Source organism: Diabrotica undecimpunctata, chromosome 3, assembly GCF_040954645.1.
Source record: "Diabrotica undecimpunctata isolate CICGRU chromosome 3, icDiaUnde3, whole genome shotgun sequence".
NCBI lineage: Eukaryota > Metazoa > Arthropoda > Insecta > Coleoptera > Chrysomelidae > Diabrotica > Diabrotica undecimpunctata.
This window is the reverse complement of record NC_092805.1, coordinates 84,427,183-84,448,729: the sequence shown is the minus strand read 5'-3', so window position 1 is coordinate 84,448,729 and position 21,547 is coordinate 84,427,183. Positions and strand designations below refer to the sequence as shown.

The following is a 21,547-nucleotide window of genomic DNA, read 5'->3' as shown; positions in this document are numbered from 1 at the left end:
TATATTGGATTGTTTGTACTGATTCGATATCAATGAGACCGTCAAATATGTCTGAGTAAAATATCAATTTTTTAAGGATATGTTTTGGGTATCCATTATTTTTAAAGATGTTAAACAGCAAATTTATGTTTCTGTTTATGAATTTATCATCACTAATATGCCTTACCCTATTGTTCATTGCAATCACTGTATTAAACTTTTGATGAGTAGAATGATTTGAAAAAAAGTTTAAATATCTTCCAGAATGTGTTGGCTGTTGATATCAATCTATCAATTATTTTGTTTTGTTCAGTTCTTATTAGTTTGGTGTCCAGAAATGATATCGAACAATCATTTTCAATCTCTAAAATAAATTGGATATGTTTGTTAAAGTTATTGAAAATGTTCAAGGTATTTTGAATTTGTGAAGTAGGAACAGAACATATGAGATCGTCTACAAATTTTTTGATGCAGGGTAAAGGGAAAGGTAATTGAGGAATAATGACATCCAGCAAATGGTTCAAAATGGTTGCTATTATAGGGCTGAGTGGACTACCCATAGGTGCTCCAAATATTTGTCGATATAATTTATCATTAAAGCTAAAATAGGTGTTCTCAAAAACATAATTCAGAAGTGTTAAAAACTATCCTTAGAAATTGTTGTATAATTTTGGATGAGATTCCATTTTGACTGTATTATATTACTGACCAGATCTATTGGTATGTTAGTAAATAACGATATGACATCTAACGAAATAAAAACATATTCTTTCGGTAAAATCAACTCTCTGATATCATTAACAAATGAAAATGTATCCTTTGCATTATAGTTGTTCACTTCGTCAAAAGCATCTTTAAGAATGTTGGCAAGAAATTTGGATAAGGCATAAGTTACCGAATTGGTACAGCTTACAATAGGTGAAGGTATACCTTCTTTGTGAATTTTTGGTAAGAAGTAAAGTTTTGGATAAGATACATTGTGTTCATTATAAGAAAATTGTATCGTAATAGTTGGATCTCTTTTTAGCTGAAAATATGTAATTTTATCATTTAATAAGCCTTCTGTTTTTTCAATATATATATAGAATATATATATATATATATATATATATATATATATACATATATATATACATATATATATATATATATATATATATATATATATATATATATATATATATATGTATATATATATATATATATATATATATATATATATATATGTATATTCCTGTGAAAATAATCTTACCTGTCATATTAGAAGCAACTATAAATTGGATTCGATCTGGATGCAATAGCGACATCTGATAAATAAATCCGTAAACTAATTTTTGAAACCAAATTCAGATTTCCAGATAATATGACAGGAACGATTATTTTCACGTTCAGAGCGGTTGTGAATAGCCGCTCCGAAGATCACTTTTAGGGTGAAATACGTATAAACGGATACACAAACGCACTATACGTGAAATCAAATCTTAACTGTCTTTTCTTTTTACAATAGATATAATATTTTATAAATTTTCTTCGGCCTGTATTTTTTATTAGCAATGTTATTGTAAAATGTTCTGTTGGAGAAGAATATAACAAATTCCGTGGACCGACCACAGGACAAATATTTTAATTTTAAATGAGCTAAAAGTCATCAAACGGCTACGCAGGAAAGTCTATCTTCACAATTAAAATATTTTGAACATGTTATGAGAGCAGACACAGAAAACATGGAAGGATTCAAGGGGAGATCCTTAAGAAGATCACGAGTAAGATCTCCAACAAGATGGAATGATCAAATTACGGGAATTTGCAAAAGATCTATCCATGAGTTAAAAGAAATGACCAGAGACAGAGATCTTTGGAAACGGACAATAAACGACATCACGATGACCACTACACTCCCTCCGGGGATCAGGATTGAAGATATTATGATTGGTAGAATGGTAATGACAACATTTTTTTCTCGGATATACCACTTTTTAATCATTTTTTGAGTATGTCTCACACATTTTTTCGCAATTTCTGTGTTATATTGGTTTAGTGCCTCTTTTCACATACTTATAACAGTAGTATCAGAATGTCCATGTCTACCAATACATTCATTGTACTATGACTTGCAGTTTGTCAAAATTATTTCAATAGCGTTAAACTCGCAGTGATAAGGAGGTAGCCCCAAAATTTTATGGCCGTGTTCTCTTAGTACCTCATCGATTATATTCTCTTATATCCTATATTCTCTTTCCTATTGATTTTTGCAATTTGTTATAATTCAGATTTTGTGAGTTTTGCTTCGTACTTTATGTTGTTTGTTGTCAACCAGGTAATAATTTTCATTCTAGTTGAAACAGTAAAAGGTTGCTTTTCCAAAAGAACACTGTTATTAAGCATTATTCATCACAATTATTAATGATGGCTCTTTTAAATTGAAAATAAATTTTTCACTCATCCACTTAGTGAAAATTTCACTGTTCATGTCCCCATGATAATCAGCTGCTTTAGATTTGGAGCAAAATAATAAACTTGGCTCTTACTTAACTTAACTTCTTTATGCCTTCTCTTATTACGAATACTTTGCAGTATGTAACAGTATCATGTTTCTCTAATCATAAAATATAAAATAAATCAATATTTTACCTAGTTTAATGTAAAAAAAGAAATTCTTTGTTTTCATTTTTTAATTCTAATATATTTTTTTTAATTGAAATTATTACCTTAATAATCTTCCAAAACTATAAATTATTTCAAATTAAAAAATCACATCTCAATATCAATCAATGTATTTTGCACAAATTTCCTTAAACCACTTTCCTCAAGTTTTTTTATTAAAGAATTTATATTAAAGAAACGGGTACTTACTTTGTTGGTACATGTCATATACTGCATTCCATACTGCCATTTTTGATCCATCAGATAGATCGGTTGTCTTGTGTTTTGGATGAGGTCTGCTTTTGCCTGGCTTTGAAATAATATGGTTGTTTTCTTTTCTTTTTATAATTGTTCACACTGTATGTCGTGATATTTTTAACATAGTAGAATTAAATAAAAAATTGTTCAATGATTAAGTATTTTTATAAACGAACATGGATTTCAATATATTACCTATTGAATAAAACGAAAATGGCTCCACAGGCTCTACATTCAGTTTTTCTAATTCAAAAAATACTCCAACACACTTCACACAAGTTTGTTGTGCTTGAGAATTTAATGAGTTACCAGGAACACTTTAAAAATAAAAACCCTTAAAAATATTTTGTATCGCTATGTTGAAATTGTTTTAGCCAGTTAGTTTAGCAATTGTTTTGTTTAAATAACTAAATAACAATGTAGAGGTTATAATATATTATTTCTTGTCATTAGCTAATAAATAAATACTTACCCTAATAAGTCAAACACAAATATAACGGTTAGTTGTTATAACAGTTGTTTATTAACAAAAATCAAAACAAAACCCACAATTGCCGGAAGGTCAATCAATTACTGAACATCGTCATATAGCTGACTTTTTTCGATGTATGCTGTTACGTTTGCACAGGCGGCTTAATTGCATTGTTTTAATTTCTGTAAGTAGAAAGAAGACGTAATTTAAAAAAATAATTCGTGAATAATGTCATATTTGTGCAAATATCCAACGGATGGATAGTATCTTATATAAGAAAAATATCGATACTGTTATATTTTTGACTGATGTCAATAAAAAAATCGACAAAATTCTAACCACGATGGAAATAATTAATAAATAAACTGACCCCTCCAAGCGTTTAGCACAAAAACTGAAGACAACCATATTATTGCGGTTATTTGAGGAGATTGCTTTCAACTAGCATATAACTTGTTAAATGATTCCATTGAAAAATTAAAATGTCACAAGTTCGTAATTTTAAATTGCGTTATACATATATATATATATATATATATATATATATATATATATATATATATATATATATATATATAATAGGTACCTTTGGTCAGGTATTCAAAAGTTTATTAATTTAACTATTATGGTTCAGAAAATAATTATGGAGGGGGACATTCCGACAATGATCTGTCTCGTTTCTACTATTCTTATTATATACAATTAAATATTTTTAAAAATTTATCAACTATATACAAAGCCAGCGATTTTTTTAATCACGAAGAATTGAAACTGACATTTTGCATCAGTTTAAGTCAGGAAGGCCCCTGTGATCATAATCATATTTTTGCAGTATCCGTAGATGAAACGATACTCGAAAACAATATATGATTATAAAAAAACCGTCTATGAAAACCCGTCTACGTTGCTTGATTATGAGGGTTTAATTAAAACCTATCTGTAATTTTTAGATTTTCTTACGATCCTGAACCAGATGCCGAAGAAGAACTGAGTATTCAAGCTGGGGATTATCTTTTGGTTTGGGGCGATCCTGTAGGCCCAGGTGGATATCTAGATGCTGAACTTTTAGACGGGAGAAGAGGATTGGTACCTTCACATTTTGTACAAAGATTAATAGGTAACATAAACTTTATTACTACTATATTATAATCTACCAGACCAACAAAGACAACACACCTAAATAATTTCTACAAAAATTACTTCGCAAGTTTTAATATTTTTACGAAATTTCTTTAATTTAATTACAATATTTAGTTACACAAGAAATAACGTCGAGTAGACGATAAAAGTGTTTTTTTGTTGTACTTCAGTTACATTTCCTTTATGTTAAAAACGTTCGCGGTTCATTTAATATAAGGTATTGTATATTTTAAAAAGAAATTATTCCACTCTATAACTTAATATTTTAATTGTAATTTAATAACATCTCCACGACAGCTGTTTTTATGTCAACACACCTTTTGTACTTAAAAATCAAATTGTGTCTTCTTTTAGGTGACGATCTTTTGGAGTTTCATCAAGCAGTACTTAGTACTTTAAGAGAAGAAGAAATAAATCAGGAAAACTTTGCCGCTGATGTTCAAAGACTTAACGAAATCGCTGAAATGACTGAAGCTCACGAAGATGAAGGCCCTGAAGGTGAGACAGGTATGCATATTATGCACGTTATCATTTTTTACTTTTCGTTTGCATTAACATGTTCAAAAAGTGAAGATTATTATCATATAATTATCCATCAGATTTTAACTAGGAAAACATTTTAGAAATATTTATGAGATCATAAAAAAAATCTAAAATTTTTGAAGACTGATGATATTATATTTAAATGGATTATTTTAATCAATAATTCGACGCCTTTTGAATCAGTAGACCGACCGATATAAGACCGATTTTATTTGCTATTTCAAAGTATTTTTAACTTTAAATCAGGGAACCATTTGATTTATTTTTAATCATAAGAGTTAATTGCTACTAAGCTTTCTATTTTATTTAAAACATAAATTTTCATCAGATGACGGTTACTCTGTTATGGACTGATCAAACTAACAACATGGATTCCAAAACAGAAGATCCTCTAACGATGCGATATAAGGTTGTAATGAGACAAACAGCCCAGAAATGAATGAACCAGCTTACGGTTTAGACAGAAAATGCGTTCGAGACAATGTTGCTGTCAGATGCGATATTTCTACTATAAAGCAAACAAGTACCATTGTATATCATAAAACTGATCTTCTTAGCGTATCATGTACTACCAAACGTTGGAAATCATCAGAGTAATTTGTATTTCCTTAACCACTTTCCTGACAGTGATGTGGTTAAATTGGGTTAGGTTCAATATTAGTGGATGCTTAATTACCCTTCTACTAGACCTAAGAGGTATATTGTGGTTCATCCCTAGGTTAAAGTTATCCCTTTAGCCCAGCCTTTTTAAAAAGTCTACTATGGCCTTAGGCGACACTTTTACAAAGTCATAGGGCTCGAGTTGTTAATGCTCAAATTTATTGAGCCTTATTCTATCCAAACCTGTGCAGTTGCGAAGAATATGTTTTGCCGTCTCGTCATCATTCGCACTTTGTGTCAGTCTGATTCTATTAATGTGTCCCTTGAGGCGACCGTGACCTGTTAGGAGACCTACGGCAATGTGCCGATTATTCTTATTCATATCTGGTAGATCTTTGGATTTATTCTTCGAACGTTCATGTATAAATCTAAATGTTGTAATGTTTAAGGCCCATTTTATCATACCCATGATTACGTTTCATCCATTGAACCCAGTCTGATATTGTTTGTTCTTTTGGCTATGCTTCTTGCTATGTAAACTACAGGTTCTGGGCCTTTCTTTTGCCCTTCTTTGGCAAGTAGGTCTTTTTTTCGTTCCCTTTAACACTAGTATGTTCAGGCACCCAGAGTAGACTTACTTTGTTACTTTTTCCGATCCGAATCAAATTCTGAGGACAGTTGCAAACGAACTTGGAGTCAATACGATTTGATTTCATTGCGTTTAATTCCGCCTGGCTATCAGATATCATTTTTATAAATCTATACCTGAAGTTTCTGCAGGCACATCTCAATAGCATAAATTTCCGCTTGGAAGATAGTAGAAGTGATTACTAAGGTTTTTGACTAAGGCTTAGCCTTGGTTTCCTTCCGTATACCCCAGCTTCAATTCCTTAATCGATTTTAGAGTCGTCAGTATACCAGCGTTGATCTGCCATTTTGAGATTTGTTTTATTCGACTCCTATTTGCTTCTTCCTGTAAAAAGGACGGTAAATGGCTTTTTAAAATTATATTAAGGTTACATTGCATCTGGTACTATTTTCAACTCTGGGTGATATTTAATTATCTCTTCAGATTATGATATATGACGCTCTTCCTGTGGTCTTATCCGCCTTTTGTACGCTACTACCTTTGCTTTCTTTATTATTGGATTTCATACCCATGTTTTCCACATATCCTTCGATATGTCCAAAGGAATAGCGTTGCTTCGTTGGTTATTATTACCAAAGAGACGTTTCATGTAAGCAGCTTATCTAGTTTTACTCCTAGATATTTGACCTAGGAGTTTCTCCATACGAGGCGGGCATCCAGATGTTATCTAGGTTCTGCTTCCTTGTAAAATTGACTACTACTAGTGTTTTACTAGTATTGACAAAGAGTTTTTTCGGTTTCACGATCTAGTAAGGATATTTACTACTCTTTGGAATATACTGGATAGAACATTACTATATTTTCCTCTTACCATAATTACTAGTTCATCTGCGTATGCCTGCATTTCTATCCCTGTGCATCAAGAGGCAAGATCAAGTTACACACCAAGAGTGACCACAGGAGAAGAAAAAGCATAGGCGTAGGCACCCTTTAGCCATTTTGGCCAAAATCTTCTCTTCTTGCAGGTCTGTTCTATCTCTTTAATTCTAACCCCCCGGAGGGTGTGTAGTGGTCATCGTGATGTCGTGTGTTGTCCGCCTCCAAAGATCTCTGTCTCTGGTCATTTCTTTTAACTCATGCTTAGGTATTTTGCATATGCCTGTAATTTGATCGATCAATCTTGTTGGAGATCTTTCTCGTGATCTTCGGCCTTCTAACTTTCCTTGGATAAGTCTTTCCATGTTTTATGCATCTGATCTTATTCCATGTCCAAAGCATTTTAATTGTTGGAGATGGACTTTGCTGCATAGCCGTTTGATGACTTTGTGCTCATTTAAAATTGCAATATTTGTACTGTGGTCGGTCCACGGAATTCCTAACATTCTTATTCAATAGAACATTTCAGTGGCGTCTGTGTTTCTTCTTTCCGCTTGTCGTAGGGTGCAAGATTCACATTCGTATGCTAATATTATTAGTATTGGGAATATGTTGATCAACCTCATTTTCGTGAGTTCGTGAAATTTGAGAGTACTTCTACATTTTGGCCATTTTGCCTACAGCGACTTTTGCTAGATTACATCTAAATTTTATTTCTTCCCACGATGATCCCAGATCCCACGTCTGTTAGAATTAGCCTATTTTTCAGCTTTCAGCATTGCTTTGATCCATTTGCATACAGTAGCGGATATCCCTTTTGATGATGCAGAATCATAAGGAGAATTTGGTAATGTATTTTTAAATGTGCCTTCTATATCTAGAAAGGCGGTTAATACAAACTCTCTAATATTATTGGAGTGACGGAGAGTTGTATTAACCTATTGCGGAGTAATGGAGATTTTCTGAATTACTTCGTCCAGTGCTGTTTCCGTTGATTTTTCTTCTTAATATGCATGCTGGTTACAATTAAGGGGAAGATTTCTCAATGGTCCCTCCTTAATATGTCTATCAAGAATGTTTTCTATTGTCTTCAATAGAAATAATATGAGACGGATCGGCCTGTAGGATTTAGGTAGGTAGGGCGTTGTCTCGTCGTCCTATTTTCTGTATGTACACTACAGTTACAATTGTTTAAGTCTTTAATATATAACCTAATGCTATGATAGGCCTAAAAGTCTTTGTTAGGGTGGGCATGATGTGGTGGTTTTGTAGCATTCGGTAAGTTCTTTAGATAAAAAATTCTACCATTTTACTATCAATCTCACCCTGGTTAATATGCTAAAGAACTTAGTATTTTCGATTATGGAGTATATGTCTAAAGTTTTTTTTATGCAGTCTATTATGTTTGTTTGTATATTTAGTTGGTTAAGTAGTTATGTGTTTACAATTTGGTTGAGCCACGAAGTTCGTAGCCCATACTGATATATCCATTTGTTAAACAAGAGTTTCAGTTTCTTATACATGGCATTTTTGAGTTTCTAGACTTTGACTTCATATACTAGTATACTGAATCTGTATCGTACAGTGTTTATTGTTATTGTTCTATAGTTTTTTCGTTTTTTTTATCACGTTACAGAACATTCAACTACTTCCTTACTAATATCCAGTTGGTCTGCTTGACGTTAAACGTAAGCTTCAGCTCTCTAATCTTGTCTGCCATTATGTTCTTGCAAGGTTGCAAGCTTTTCAGTGCATTAGCCAAAAGTACAGTAGCATCTGTGTTTCTAGTATTGTGCATAATAGTACCGTTAAGAGTAGTAAAACTGATCAATGACAAAAATGAAGTGAAAATATAGACGAAGTGAACAACAGAACCTACTAAAATAAAATCTGTGTTTAGATAGGGAGGTTTTTTAGATCTACTAATATTTAGTATAATATTGAATGAGGTGATAAAATAAGTAAAACGAATACAAGAGTGCTAAATGGAATCTGATAGGGGTCTGACACCGACAAACAATATAAATCAGAGGAAGCTAAATAAATGTTTCATCGGAAGTTCAGTAGAAATATGGAGTATTCCTTGTTCTTTGAGTAGATTAGGTTTTTAAACTTAACAGAATAGAAACCTAAGATTTTAATAAATTAGGAAGATCACAAATAAATATAGTTTTCAAAACCAATAATTTAAAGAAAAATGTACGCAAATTTGTTTATAGTTTGCACTATCATTTTCTAGTTGTAAAAATATATTCATTCCAAAACTTACAGTATAAAAGTGCAAAAATAAACTCTTCTGCAGTTTTTGCCTTCTTTTGTATTTATTAAAACTTTTAGATCACTTCAAAAACTTTAGATATTTTTAAGCTAAGGCAGTTAAATCATCGATTTTTTTCTCATCGCCGTCTTAGAATATTAACAGGAAATGTAACATATGAAATAACTGCATTTTTGTAAACATTGCTTCCACAGTACAACTACATCAATGTAAGTAACTATTGTTGATAAAGAGAGTAATGAGGTATAGCTTTTGGAGCTTTTTGAACATAGATTTAAATGAAACACTCCAAAAATATCGTTGCATTTTTAAATAATTTAGCGTAAGTATTTAATATAATATGAGCCATGCAGTACTCTCCCTTAAACAATAAACATGTTTTGATGGTTTACAAATTTTTGGAATAACTAATGATATCTAAATAGTTTTTATCAAGTATCTTTTTATGATTTATTCCCAACAAGGAATTAATAAAACCAGAGATTCTATTAACAGGTGTGGAAAAATATTTAATTATGTAGATGATTATAACGTCCTTACTTTTTCTTAAAGTTAACTTTTTTTCTGAGTTTATGTGAGATATAATATATTAATATTAAAACTTATTTTCTAAAATGGTTGTAGTAGATATAAGATTTTTGTAATAATGTCTTTATATACAAACGTTAATATACATTTTTTTAATATTTTCGAAAGGGTAGGAAAGGATTTCTTAAAAAATATAATGATAATAACATAATAGGAAATGTTATAAATCACGAGTATGTCTTAAAGTCTAAAACAAACAACTGTGAAAATAATATCTGCAACTTGGTTTGTTGAGAATCAAAATAACACAAAAATTGACAACGTGAAGTTACAATACTATATTTTAGGCTTAATTATTTGTAGATGAATCCTTTTACTTATTTTAGAGCATTTTCTTCTTCCAAAAGGATTACTACCAACCTTCCCTTCAACTATAACCTTAAGTATATGAGCTATTTTTACTTTAAGTAAAATTCATGTATTCAGACTCAGATATTCATTAGAATCGTATCAGTGGTTTTCAATTTTTGTTTATTTCAAATCCCACGATCTAAAAATAAATAAATACTGTAGGGCATATATAATGAAACCCTACGTATCTATAAAATCAGATGGGCAATAAATCATTTTAACATTGAAAAATAGCCGTGAGTTATTTGTGTAAATTTTTTTTTTCATTTATGGTAAGTTTTTCCTTCTAACGTACGAATAACGCTATATAATATTCGCTATTGATAATTCTTCCCTTTTCAAGATAATTAATCAACATAATATTCTGTGCAAGGCCGCAAGACAAACTTAGCTAGCTGATGTTTGAGTCTTTCATCTCCGTCTGTGGACGACTTTCACTTATGTAAAAGCCTTCTCTGTGTCCATTTACTCAGCCAATTGTCAACTTGACTTTAGAGCAAAGTATTGAATCTATGTTTTATCTATTGTCTCATATAAATTCAAAAACTCCTATTAATGTTCTAAAAAAAAGTATGGCTAATGCCCTGAAACGTTAAGCGTTGTTATTTTTAATCGACTGTGAACAAATGCGATGTTTTCTCATTAACAAAACTTCATGCAAAACAGATAATCTACTGCCTTCTGATATCTTGAACGCCTGTGCTAGTTCACGCAACTTCAATATATTAGCTTAAAATATTTTATTGACTTTGATGTTTGGGGAATATCAGCGAATTTCGAAGAACAAAGCATTTCTCAACATTTCTGTCTAACGATTTTTCCAACGAACCGGAGATTATTGTTATAATAATAATAATGATCGAACTAGCTATTGCTTTACCTAATCGATATTGGTTTCCGTTAAATCATTTATCACTTATCAAGAAACAAAAAAATATTTTCTCGCTCTTTCGAAAATTGCAAAAGAAGATTAATTTTAATTAATATAATTATACATGCGTTACTTAACTCATATGCATTTCTTATTTGCGGTGCCATCTGTATGTCAAACTCGAAAGTTATTAAATGATATGGTAGCTAAGAATCAATGTTTTAGTTAATTGATTAGATTATTGAAAATGCTAAATAGTTCGATTTGTATTGTAGCCGATATTTGTATTGTACTCGACTTCAACGGCATCATTAAATAGTTACTCCGATGGGGTACTCAGACATCTATATTTTTTTCCATTAATTTCCAATTTTGTAGAAAATATTAATTTATTGAGTTTCACAAAAACTTTTTGGTAGTACTTTAGTATTGTGTAAATTTTATCCATTACATCAAAAACGACATTAAAACGAATTTTGCAGCTGCATTAGATAAATATTTTAAAACTAAAAAAAAAAACGCAAAAATACGATTTTAAAAGCTCAACAACACGAGTAAAAAACATTCACCAAGGAAATAAATTCAAGTTCCAACCTTGTTCTATCATTTCCCGATAAGTATTTTGGGCCCTTTTCATTTTAAAATATTGTATATTATTATATTATGTAAAGTGAGAAATAAAATATTGTATGTACCACAGGCGTGATCAGATTTGCAAAAATTTGTGACCTAGATCTTGTTTCTTGCTCTTATACACGCCGCAGCCGGAGCGCCCGCCCTGAAATAAGCGCTTCATTAGCGATTAAAAAACAATGTTTTAATATTAAAATACTTATCGGGAAATTATAGAACAAGGTTTAAACTTGAATTTAGGTTCTTGATGAATTCAAAAATAATATTTTTTACTTATGTTTTTGAACCTTGAAAATCGTAGTTTTGCGTTTTTCGCAGTTTTAAATTATTTATTACTTGAAAACGATCAAATTTACAAAAAAAATACAGGAGACTTATTTTGCTCAGAATAATCCAAAAAATTAAAAAAAAAATGTGCGGGGTGAAAAAATTGATTGTTACAATTTGTTTAAAAAAAAAATTGTTTAAAAAAATTTGAACAACTTTTCGTCTGGTCAAGCTCTTGAACCTTATTTTGGGTGATCTTATCAAAATGATTAGGGAAAAAAATCTCATAGGAATATTTTTCCGAACGAACCCGAGCTTTTCGCCTTATCCGTTGCCACCGGACAAGAGCCCAAATCCCAAAAATACTTACAAACTTTTTACAAAATTTGTATTTCGTATGTATTTTTGATGTGGAGAGAAAAAATGGACACACCGAAACATAGGTGTTGCCGTTAATTTTTAAAATCTGTAAGAATTTAAATAAATTATGATTTTTTGACAAAAATGTAGTTAATATGGAAAAATTATGGATGCCTGAATACTTCATCCAAGTTACTCTCTAATACTATGCCACAAAAAAGTGGATAAATAAATAAAATACAGAATTAAAAAAGCGAAAGAACAATGGTTAAAAGAACAATGCGCAGAAATAGAAGAATACCAGAAAAGACATGATAGTTTTAACACACATAAAAAAAAATTAAAGAATTAACTCACAACAATGGAACAAGAAAACCGGGAATACTGAAAGATGCAAATGGGAAACGTATGACACGACACACGACACACGACAATATAAGTGATGGGCAGAATAAATCAATGAACTGTTCAAAGACAATATAACAGAACAGATGGGAATAGAAGTAGAAGAGGATATGGTTTTAAAGATATTAAAAGAGGAAGTCAAAATGGCATTAAAAAACAGCAAAAATGGTAAAGCAGTAGGTCCAAACTAAATCTCTATAGAAACCTTAAAATGCATAAATGATGAAACCTTAGACATTATAGTAGACTTATTTAACTCAGTATACAAAACAGGACACATACCGAAACAATGGTTACTCTCCACCTTTTGTGCTATCCCTAAAAATACAAACGCTAAATATTGCAGTGAATACAGAACAATATCACTAATAAGTCACATTCTCAAATTATTCCTAAAAATAATACATGGTCGTATAAATAAAAAACTGGAAGAAGGAATAGATAATAGTCAGTTTGGGTTCAGAAACAGACTAGGAACCAGAGCAGCGTTATTTGCTTTTAATGTGTTAGCTCCAAGATGCATGGATATGAATGTCGATGTGCATGTTTATTACGTTGATTTTGAAAAAGCATTTGACAAAGTAAGACATGAAAAACTAGTCCAAATTCTAAAGACAAAAAACATAGACCATAGGAACTTACGAGTAATAACAAACCTCTACTGGAATCAAAGAGCACAAACCGTAATAGATAACGAACACAGTCCAGAAATTGAAATCAGGAGAGGAGTTAGGCAGGGATGTATTATGTCCCCATTACTATTTAATGTATATAGTGAAGCCATTTTTGAAGAAGCATTACTATCTCAAAGTGATGGAATAATAATTAACGGAAGATCTATTAACAACATAATATATGCAGATGACACCGTGACTATGGCAAGCTCTGCTGAACAACTCCAATTACTGCCAAACAAAATAAACAGTTTCTGTGAAAAATATGGACTAAACATAAATATAAAAAAGACTAAATACATGATAATAACAAAGAAAACAAATATACCAACAAACATACATTTTGGAAATACCGATAGAAAGGGTTGATAAATACAAATACCCAGGAACCTGGATTTCAGACAATAATGATCAAACAACCGAAATAAGAGCCAGGAGAGAAATAGCAAGAAATGCGTTTGTAAAATGAAAATAATTCTCTGCAACAAAGACCTTAGATTAGAACTGAGAGTAAGAGCACTGAAATGCTACGTGTTTTCGATACTGCAATATGAACTTGAAAGTTGGACATTAAAGCAAGAACACATAAACAAGTTACAGTCCTTTGAAATGTGGTGTTACAGGAGGATGCTTAGAATAGCATGGACACAGAAGAAAACTAACACGGAAGTATTGCGAGAAATGCGCAAAGAATGCGAAATAATAAATACAATAAAAATAAGAAAGTTACAATATCTGGGACATGTAATGGGGGGACAGCAATATGAACTGCTAAGGCTGATAATACAGGGAAAGATAAGAGGAGAAAGGAGTATAGGAAGAAGGAGAGTGTCATGGTTAAAGAATTTAAGGGACTGGTTTAAATGCAGTTCTATAGAACTCTTCAGAGCAGCAGTAGATAGAGACAAGATAGTGATGATGATATCCAACCATAAGAGTTGTGTAAGCTCCTCCTGGGAGTGGGAGTGGGGGTTGGTCGGACTGGAAATAGCGTATTCTAGCATTTTCTCAAAATCTAATGAATATTAACAGTTAGTGGGTGGACTGTTTTCAGTGATCCACTCTACATAAAAGGTAATCAAAATAGAGGTTTAGTTTTACGCAAGCATCAAGTCGCGCATGTGGTATGGATACAGCCTTATATAATAATATTTTAAACAGGAAAAGTTTCTTATTAGACAAATACTGTTTTATTTAAACATCAATTTGATACAATATTTAAAATTTGAGAGACATCATAATAACACATTAATTTGAGACAAGTAGTAATAATATTGAACCATTTTCATTATTAACAGTACTTCTACTAGATTAGACTAAGAGGAATATTTTATACATCATGCTTTATATTGAACAATATAAAGTTGTTTAACGGAAGGAAGGTTTAAACTTTAAGAAGGAAGTTAAAGAAACTTTAAAAATTAAATCGGAAGTAGAAAATTTCTTAGGAATGTTTCCTTAATATATAAAAACTATTAACTAAAAAACTCTTGATGTAATAATAAAATTTCAAACAATTGTAGTAACGAGATATTTTTGGAGTGTTTGATTTTTGTAAGTAGTTTTACCGCCATTTTAAGCCCAATAGTCGTAAGGCGTTAATACATTAGTCAGCTCAAAAAATGCAACATTTTGATTACCTGGAGTAAACATTGCTGCACATATCAGTACTTCTTAAGTAAATGTTGCATATTTTGGAAAACATAGCTAGATTTAGTTATTTTAAAAATTTAGATATTTATAATTACTTATCTCGTAATTAGTTTTGGATTGGAAGATACTAGTCTGCTTTATGTTTTTAAATAGTGTCCAAAAACATTGCGCAGATTATTTTGAAGTTGGTAAAACCTGTATGGCCATCAAAGACTGCACTTAGGTTCTTATAGCCTCGTAAACCGATTTTTTGAAACAAAACAAAAATATTCATAATGTCAAAGATGGATTTGCAGAATTAAGTGGTTATATATAAAAGATAATATAATTAATATTTTCGTATATTTAAACATTGTAAATTAAAAGATCCGAATTCCTTCGCCAGGATTTTTTTTCCCATTTGGTTTTTTCCTTTGGTAATATATTTTAATTGATGAGCTAAATATTATCTTTCTTTTCGTGTTATTTTTTTCTCCATTGTAATAAAATATTTAATCGATCCGTGATCTATTTTTAATAATATAATAGTATTCCTTAAAATTTTGGAAGTTTTTTTGGAAAAAAATTGTTTTTTTGTTCTCCCTGTTGCTTTTTATTATTTAAACTCTTTCGATTAGTATGTATTACAAAAAACCACATTCTATTACACATTATCTTTAACGTAGTACCAAAAAAATATAATAAAAAATTATGGTCTTTAAACAAAATCTCTTATCAAGACCTCGCAGGCATTAAGGTCGTACAAACTGATAGTCACAAAAACCGTTGTTTTAAAGATAGAAACTTACCTACAGATAAGTCCATAGATATTAATATAAATAATATATTTATACCTTTTTTATTTTATATAAAATAAAGTATGAAAAAAGTTATACATATCATCATAATTTTTTCATTATTCTCCTCTTGAATTTACTTGTAATCTCATGCTTAGCAGCTCGTCAACAAATTCCAATAGTGTGCATCGATTTTCTGAAACCTTAATTTCTAATGTTCTCAAAGTTTTTTTAATCCTAACTATGGATTTTGACCTATATAATATCATTTTCATAAGGCTGATGTATTTGACAGATAAGCCCAGCATACGGATATACCCTAGCATTGTATTTCTCTTTACTATCAAAAGTTTACACGGATATATAGCTATTTACATATGATACATATTATGTCAAACGAATAAACTTTTTCTTGGACCATTTTTAAATTAATAGGTTTTTCGTAGTTTTTCTATTATTAAGTCTAAATCTGTTTTGATAATAGCCAATTAAATTTTTTGTCCTTCTTCTTCTTGTTGCTTATTGATAGGCTGTTGTCTGCTTTACTTTGGTTTTTACATTAACTGATTAAGTCGGACCACCTTTTCTGGGGCGTCTTATTGCCCATCTTTCGATTGGGGGTTTGCCTCTTGCTATTCTCACTCTTCCGTTTTCTAATATTAGTTCTATATGCTGATTCCATTCTATGTTTTTTTTGTCCACAGGTTTATTTTTCCTATTTCACATCTTGCTCTTATTTCTACACTTCTTATTCTATCTCTTACCGTTTGATTGTGTTATTTTTCCTAAGACTTCCAGTTCTGCTCTCTCCAATAATCTTTGTATTTTTGTCGTATCCGTTTTTATTTCCCCTGTATACGTTATTATTGGCATTATTTTTGCCATACTCTGCTGTTTGGACTGTTGCTCTGTTCGCCTTCTTTACTGATTTTTGTACTTCTTCTTCTACGTTTCCGTAGCTCGACAATTTGATTTTCAAGTATTTCTTTGTTGTTTATAACCAGTTTACATCCTCTTTATTTCGCTAATATCACTGTCGAATTAGTTTTCTCTATTGAAATCACCGTATTATATAGAAGCGTCGTATCTTCGAACTGTTTAATTAATCTTTGTAGGCCATCTTCATTCTCCGTCATTAGTATGGCGTCGTCGACGTAACGTATATCCTTTTCTCTCATTCTATATTCTTTTCTTTTTTTAACTGCCTTTATTATTTGATCCATTATCAGATTTAATATTAATGGGCTTAGCGAATCTCCTTGTCCGTGTGATACTTTATATGTAGGGATAGTTTTCCTTTGGACCTTAACATCACTAAGTTCTGTTTATATATTATTTGCAATAATTTTATATAATACTAGCCCGGTATATTTCCGGTCATAGAACCCGTCTTCCATTCGTCTGGTATTCTGTTAGTAGTTATTATTCTTTGTAAGAGAAGTTGAAGTTGTATTAGGTAATTACATCCATAGTTTTAGAGCTAATTTGTTATTTGGTCTTTTACCGGTAGTCCATTGAAATGTTACATTTTTTATGCCTTAGCGTGCATTTCTTAGAGAGCGAAATTTTATTTTTTTGATGTGATACGCAGTAACGACAAATCGCCTCATAAACAATGTGTTCTGGGAAAGGCCACAGGGAAAAAGGTCTTTAGGGCGGCCTAGAGAAGATTGCGAAGATCTAGAGAAAATGGGAGTGCGACAATGGGAATTACTGGCACAGGACCGACAAACATGGAAGGCAATAGTAAACGCGGCAAAGACTCACGAAGAGTTGTAGCGCCATTGATAATGATGATGATGATGTGTTGGGTGGGTAAGTATAAGCTTAAATTCAAGTTTGTGGGGTCACCATCCTTGTCCCCTCCCATATTGCAAAAAGAGGGAAAAGGGTTTTCGCGCTGTATGTCGTAAACTAGCAAACCTACAGAAAATTTTAATTAACATTATTTATAGCAAATTAAATTGTCTACAAATTTATCCCTATTACTTTTTATGGTAAAACAAAATATAAAAAAGTTATTAACAAAAACAAATTTTCTTTTCGGCTTTAACTTTTTTTCTATACATTTTACAAGAAAATGATGTTAAATCACTATTAAAGAGGGTTTTGCAACGAATTATTTTCACTACAAATTTGTATAATGTTTTTAAATTTTTTTGGGTAAGGTTTATATATATATATATATATATATATATATATATATATATATATATATGTATATATATATGTATATTTTTTATTTAAATCATTTTAGATCAATTTATTATTTTCTTTACATTCCTATGTTATTATTAATCTTGACCCATTCTGTCAAAACACTCGTGCGCTTGCGTCGCACGAAAAAACACCAATTGACAGAGATAAAATTTAATAAGAGCACCGTACCAATAAAATTCCAAGATCAATTTCTGGGTAATGAAAATACCAAAACAAACTTAATAGACCTTCTCAAAATGCTGTATCATTATTTCTCAGTGAAAAAGTCAAATCATCTCTGCCCACTTTCGTTGGCGAACGTTTTCTTGTCTCTTTATATGGTGGAAATAAAGATGATTCTCTAACTAAATGAGATGCAAACGATTCGCCAAGACTCTGACCAAAATTACATTTAACTAATTATCGCTTCCGCCAACACAAATTACAGCTCACTTTCATAGTGCTAGAGGTTATTACGAGGAAATACTGCGATCCTGAAGATTTGCGCTGAAAAAGGATGGAAAAATTTGGATACCAATCAAAACTTTGGAAACTCTAGCAACCTTCGAACTTCTTACAATTTATTTTCTGCAGATGCAAGGGAAACTGTGAAAGTATGTGTGGTTAGTTAGAGGCGACAGGTAAACGTTGCGTGCTCTGCAGTGTGCCTCAGTGGTTCTGGTGAAATCCGCAGTGACATCACGGCAATATTAAAATTATCCGAATTTTTTGTTTGTTTTATGGCCTTGGCATAGCCAATTGACCAGACTATTTTGTAATTTGTATTCACAGAACAACAATCAGAGTTCGAGTTAGTACTAAATGTAAGTTTTAATTTTTCTTTTTATTTTTATTTTTATTTATTTTTTTTTATTTTTTTTTTATTCCGTTATATTACTTTTTGATATTGTATGTAATATGTTTATATATTTTTAATTTTGTTTTGGTCATCTTTTGTAATAATTTTGTTTTACATTTTTTTTTGTTTTTTTTATATATATTTTTTTTATTTATTTATTATTTTTTTTTTATTTTTTTTTTTCGTAATAAAAGGTTTATTACATGATTGGTACGTTCGCAAATTGCTTACAAGTTTCATCTTAATTCTATGGTTAGTACATTATATTGTTTAAAGTTTATATTTACAATTTCTTATTAACTGATAAATACAATTATAGATTTCTACGTTTCCAGAGAAAATTAATTCATTTATGTGAAATGGGAAACAGACATTTAGTTTTCGTAAGTTCTCATGAGAACACGTAATATTTCCTCGTTGGTTTACACATTCTAATAGGATATGTGTTAAATCTCCATATTTACCACAAGTACAGTTTGGAGTGTCTACTAAATTCATTTTGCACATTCTTGAAGGTGTTAGAGCATGATTTGACCTTAGCCTATTAATAGTTTTAATAAAACTTCTGTTGGACTCTGAATGAAACCACCTTTTTTTAAGAAGTGTGGGTTGCCAATATTTAAAGGATGACTGACTTTCGGATTCCGTATAATTGGCTTGCCATTTTAATTTGAGCCGATGTTTATTATATACATCTATAGCTGACACCGGTAAAATATTGTTGTCTATGGTTTCTCCGCTTGATAATGCTTCTTTTGCCAGAGCATCTGCTATTATATTACCCATTATCCCAGAATGGCCTTTGATCCATGCGATAACAACTTCTCCTCTGAGCTTTGAAACCTCGTAGTACAATTTTAAAATCTCTATATCAAGATGAGTCAATTGCTTGGATTTATTTGTTATACATAATCTTTCTACTGCACTTTTACTGTCTGTAAATATTACACAGTTCTTCATTTCCTTTGTCCAAGCGTGAGAAAGAGCAAACTTTAAACCCAGCATTTCGGATGTGTAGATGGTGGCTTCATCAGGTAACTTATATTTATGCTGTAGTCCAGAATTCTGTTGGTATACTGCGCAAGCAGTGTTATTTCCTTTTTTTTGAACCATCAGTAAATATATAATAATAATTAGGCCATTTCTTCTGAATTTCTGCGTTAAACATGGGGCCTTGGACATCATTGAGAAATTCTGTCTTTATTTTTATTGAGAACAGTACATGAGGCTTTTCAGTATAAACTGGTGGAAGATGGCCCTTATAAAGTACCTCTTTGAATTCAGACAGATTTCTATAGCTTACCGCCACGAGTGGAGATTTTTTCTTAAACCAATATACCTTTTAGTCAAATCTAAAACAGCCAGATTGTGTATATCTTTAAGAAATACTTGGTCTCTGCTAATGGTACGAGCTATATATTTGTCGGTAAGATACTGCCTCCGTAAATTCAATGGCGGTTCAACAGCTTCAATTTCCATTACATTAATTGGTGTAGATTTCAGATACCCAAGGCACAAGCGTAGGTACTTATTTTCTGTACCTCAATTTTTGTTAAATGGGTGTTCGATGCGTTTCGATACAAGTGACAGATATAATCGAAAACTGGTCGTATCATAGATCGATAAAACATTAAACTAATGTTGGGATCTGCACCCCAGTTTGTTTTACAGAAAACTCTTAGGATATTCATAGCTTTTTCGGTTTTTTTAATGATATGTTGAATATGGTCTTTCCACAAAAGTTTTCTGTCTAAATAAGTTTCCAGTTATTTGATACAGTTTTTAATTGGAAATTTGAATTAACCACAATTTATATACCCTTCTGGAATTCTATGTTTTCTAGAAAAGCAGCAGATTTCTGTTTTGGATTCTGATAATGTTAATCCATTTGATTCATAATATGCATGTATTGTTGAAATAGCTGTTGTTAAATTATTTTTAGAAACATCGATTGATTTGTCTGATGAATAAAGTACCACATCATCTGCAAATTGTAGTATTTTTGTGTTAATAGGAACAATGACTTCTAAATCTATAATATATAAAATATATAAAAGTGGACTTAAAATACTTCCTTGCGGCAGGCCTATATTGGACAGTCGAGGAGAAAAAAATGTCTCATTGATTTTTAAGTAAATCAATCTCTGTGAGTACAAAGTTTTTAAAAAGGATGTTATACCTATAGGTATCCCGACTGACAATAACTTTTGTTCAAGGATATCCAAATTTATATTATCAAAAGCAGATGATACGTCCAGAAATGCAGCTGCAGTAAATGAGTTTTCCGTGAAATTGACTTGAACTGTTGTTACGAGAGCAGTTATGGCATCTTGCGTGGATTTAAACTTGCGAAAACCAAATTGGGAGTGTGGGAGAATGTCATTAAATTCTAACCAATGCTCTAATCTATTTTTAATTAGTCTTTCCAGGGTTTTAAGAAGACAAGAAGCTAGAGATATTGGGCGATATGAATTGTAATCGTCATCACGTTTGCCAGGTTTTCTTATAGGTATTATAATATACTCCTTCCAGC

General features: G+C 31.1%; 1 protein-coding gene across 2 annotated transcripts in view; it reads left to right on the top strand.

The window, feature by feature from the left end:
* The window catches only part of LOC140436986 (RIMS-binding protein 2-like), a 404,098-nt gene that overhangs the window by 214,095 nt on the left and 168,456 nt on the right, over positions 1 to 21,547 (top strand). For both annotated transcript variants that reach the window (XM_072526193.1, XM_072526194.1), the window contains 2 exons: positions 4,303 to 4,469; positions 4,847 to 4,999. In XM_072526193.1, coding sequence (XP_072382294.1) covers positions 4,303 to 4,469; positions 4,847 to 4,999 — 320 coding nt within the window. The remainder of the gene's footprint in view (positions 1 to 4,302; positions 4,470 to 4,846; positions 5,000 to 21,547) is intronic.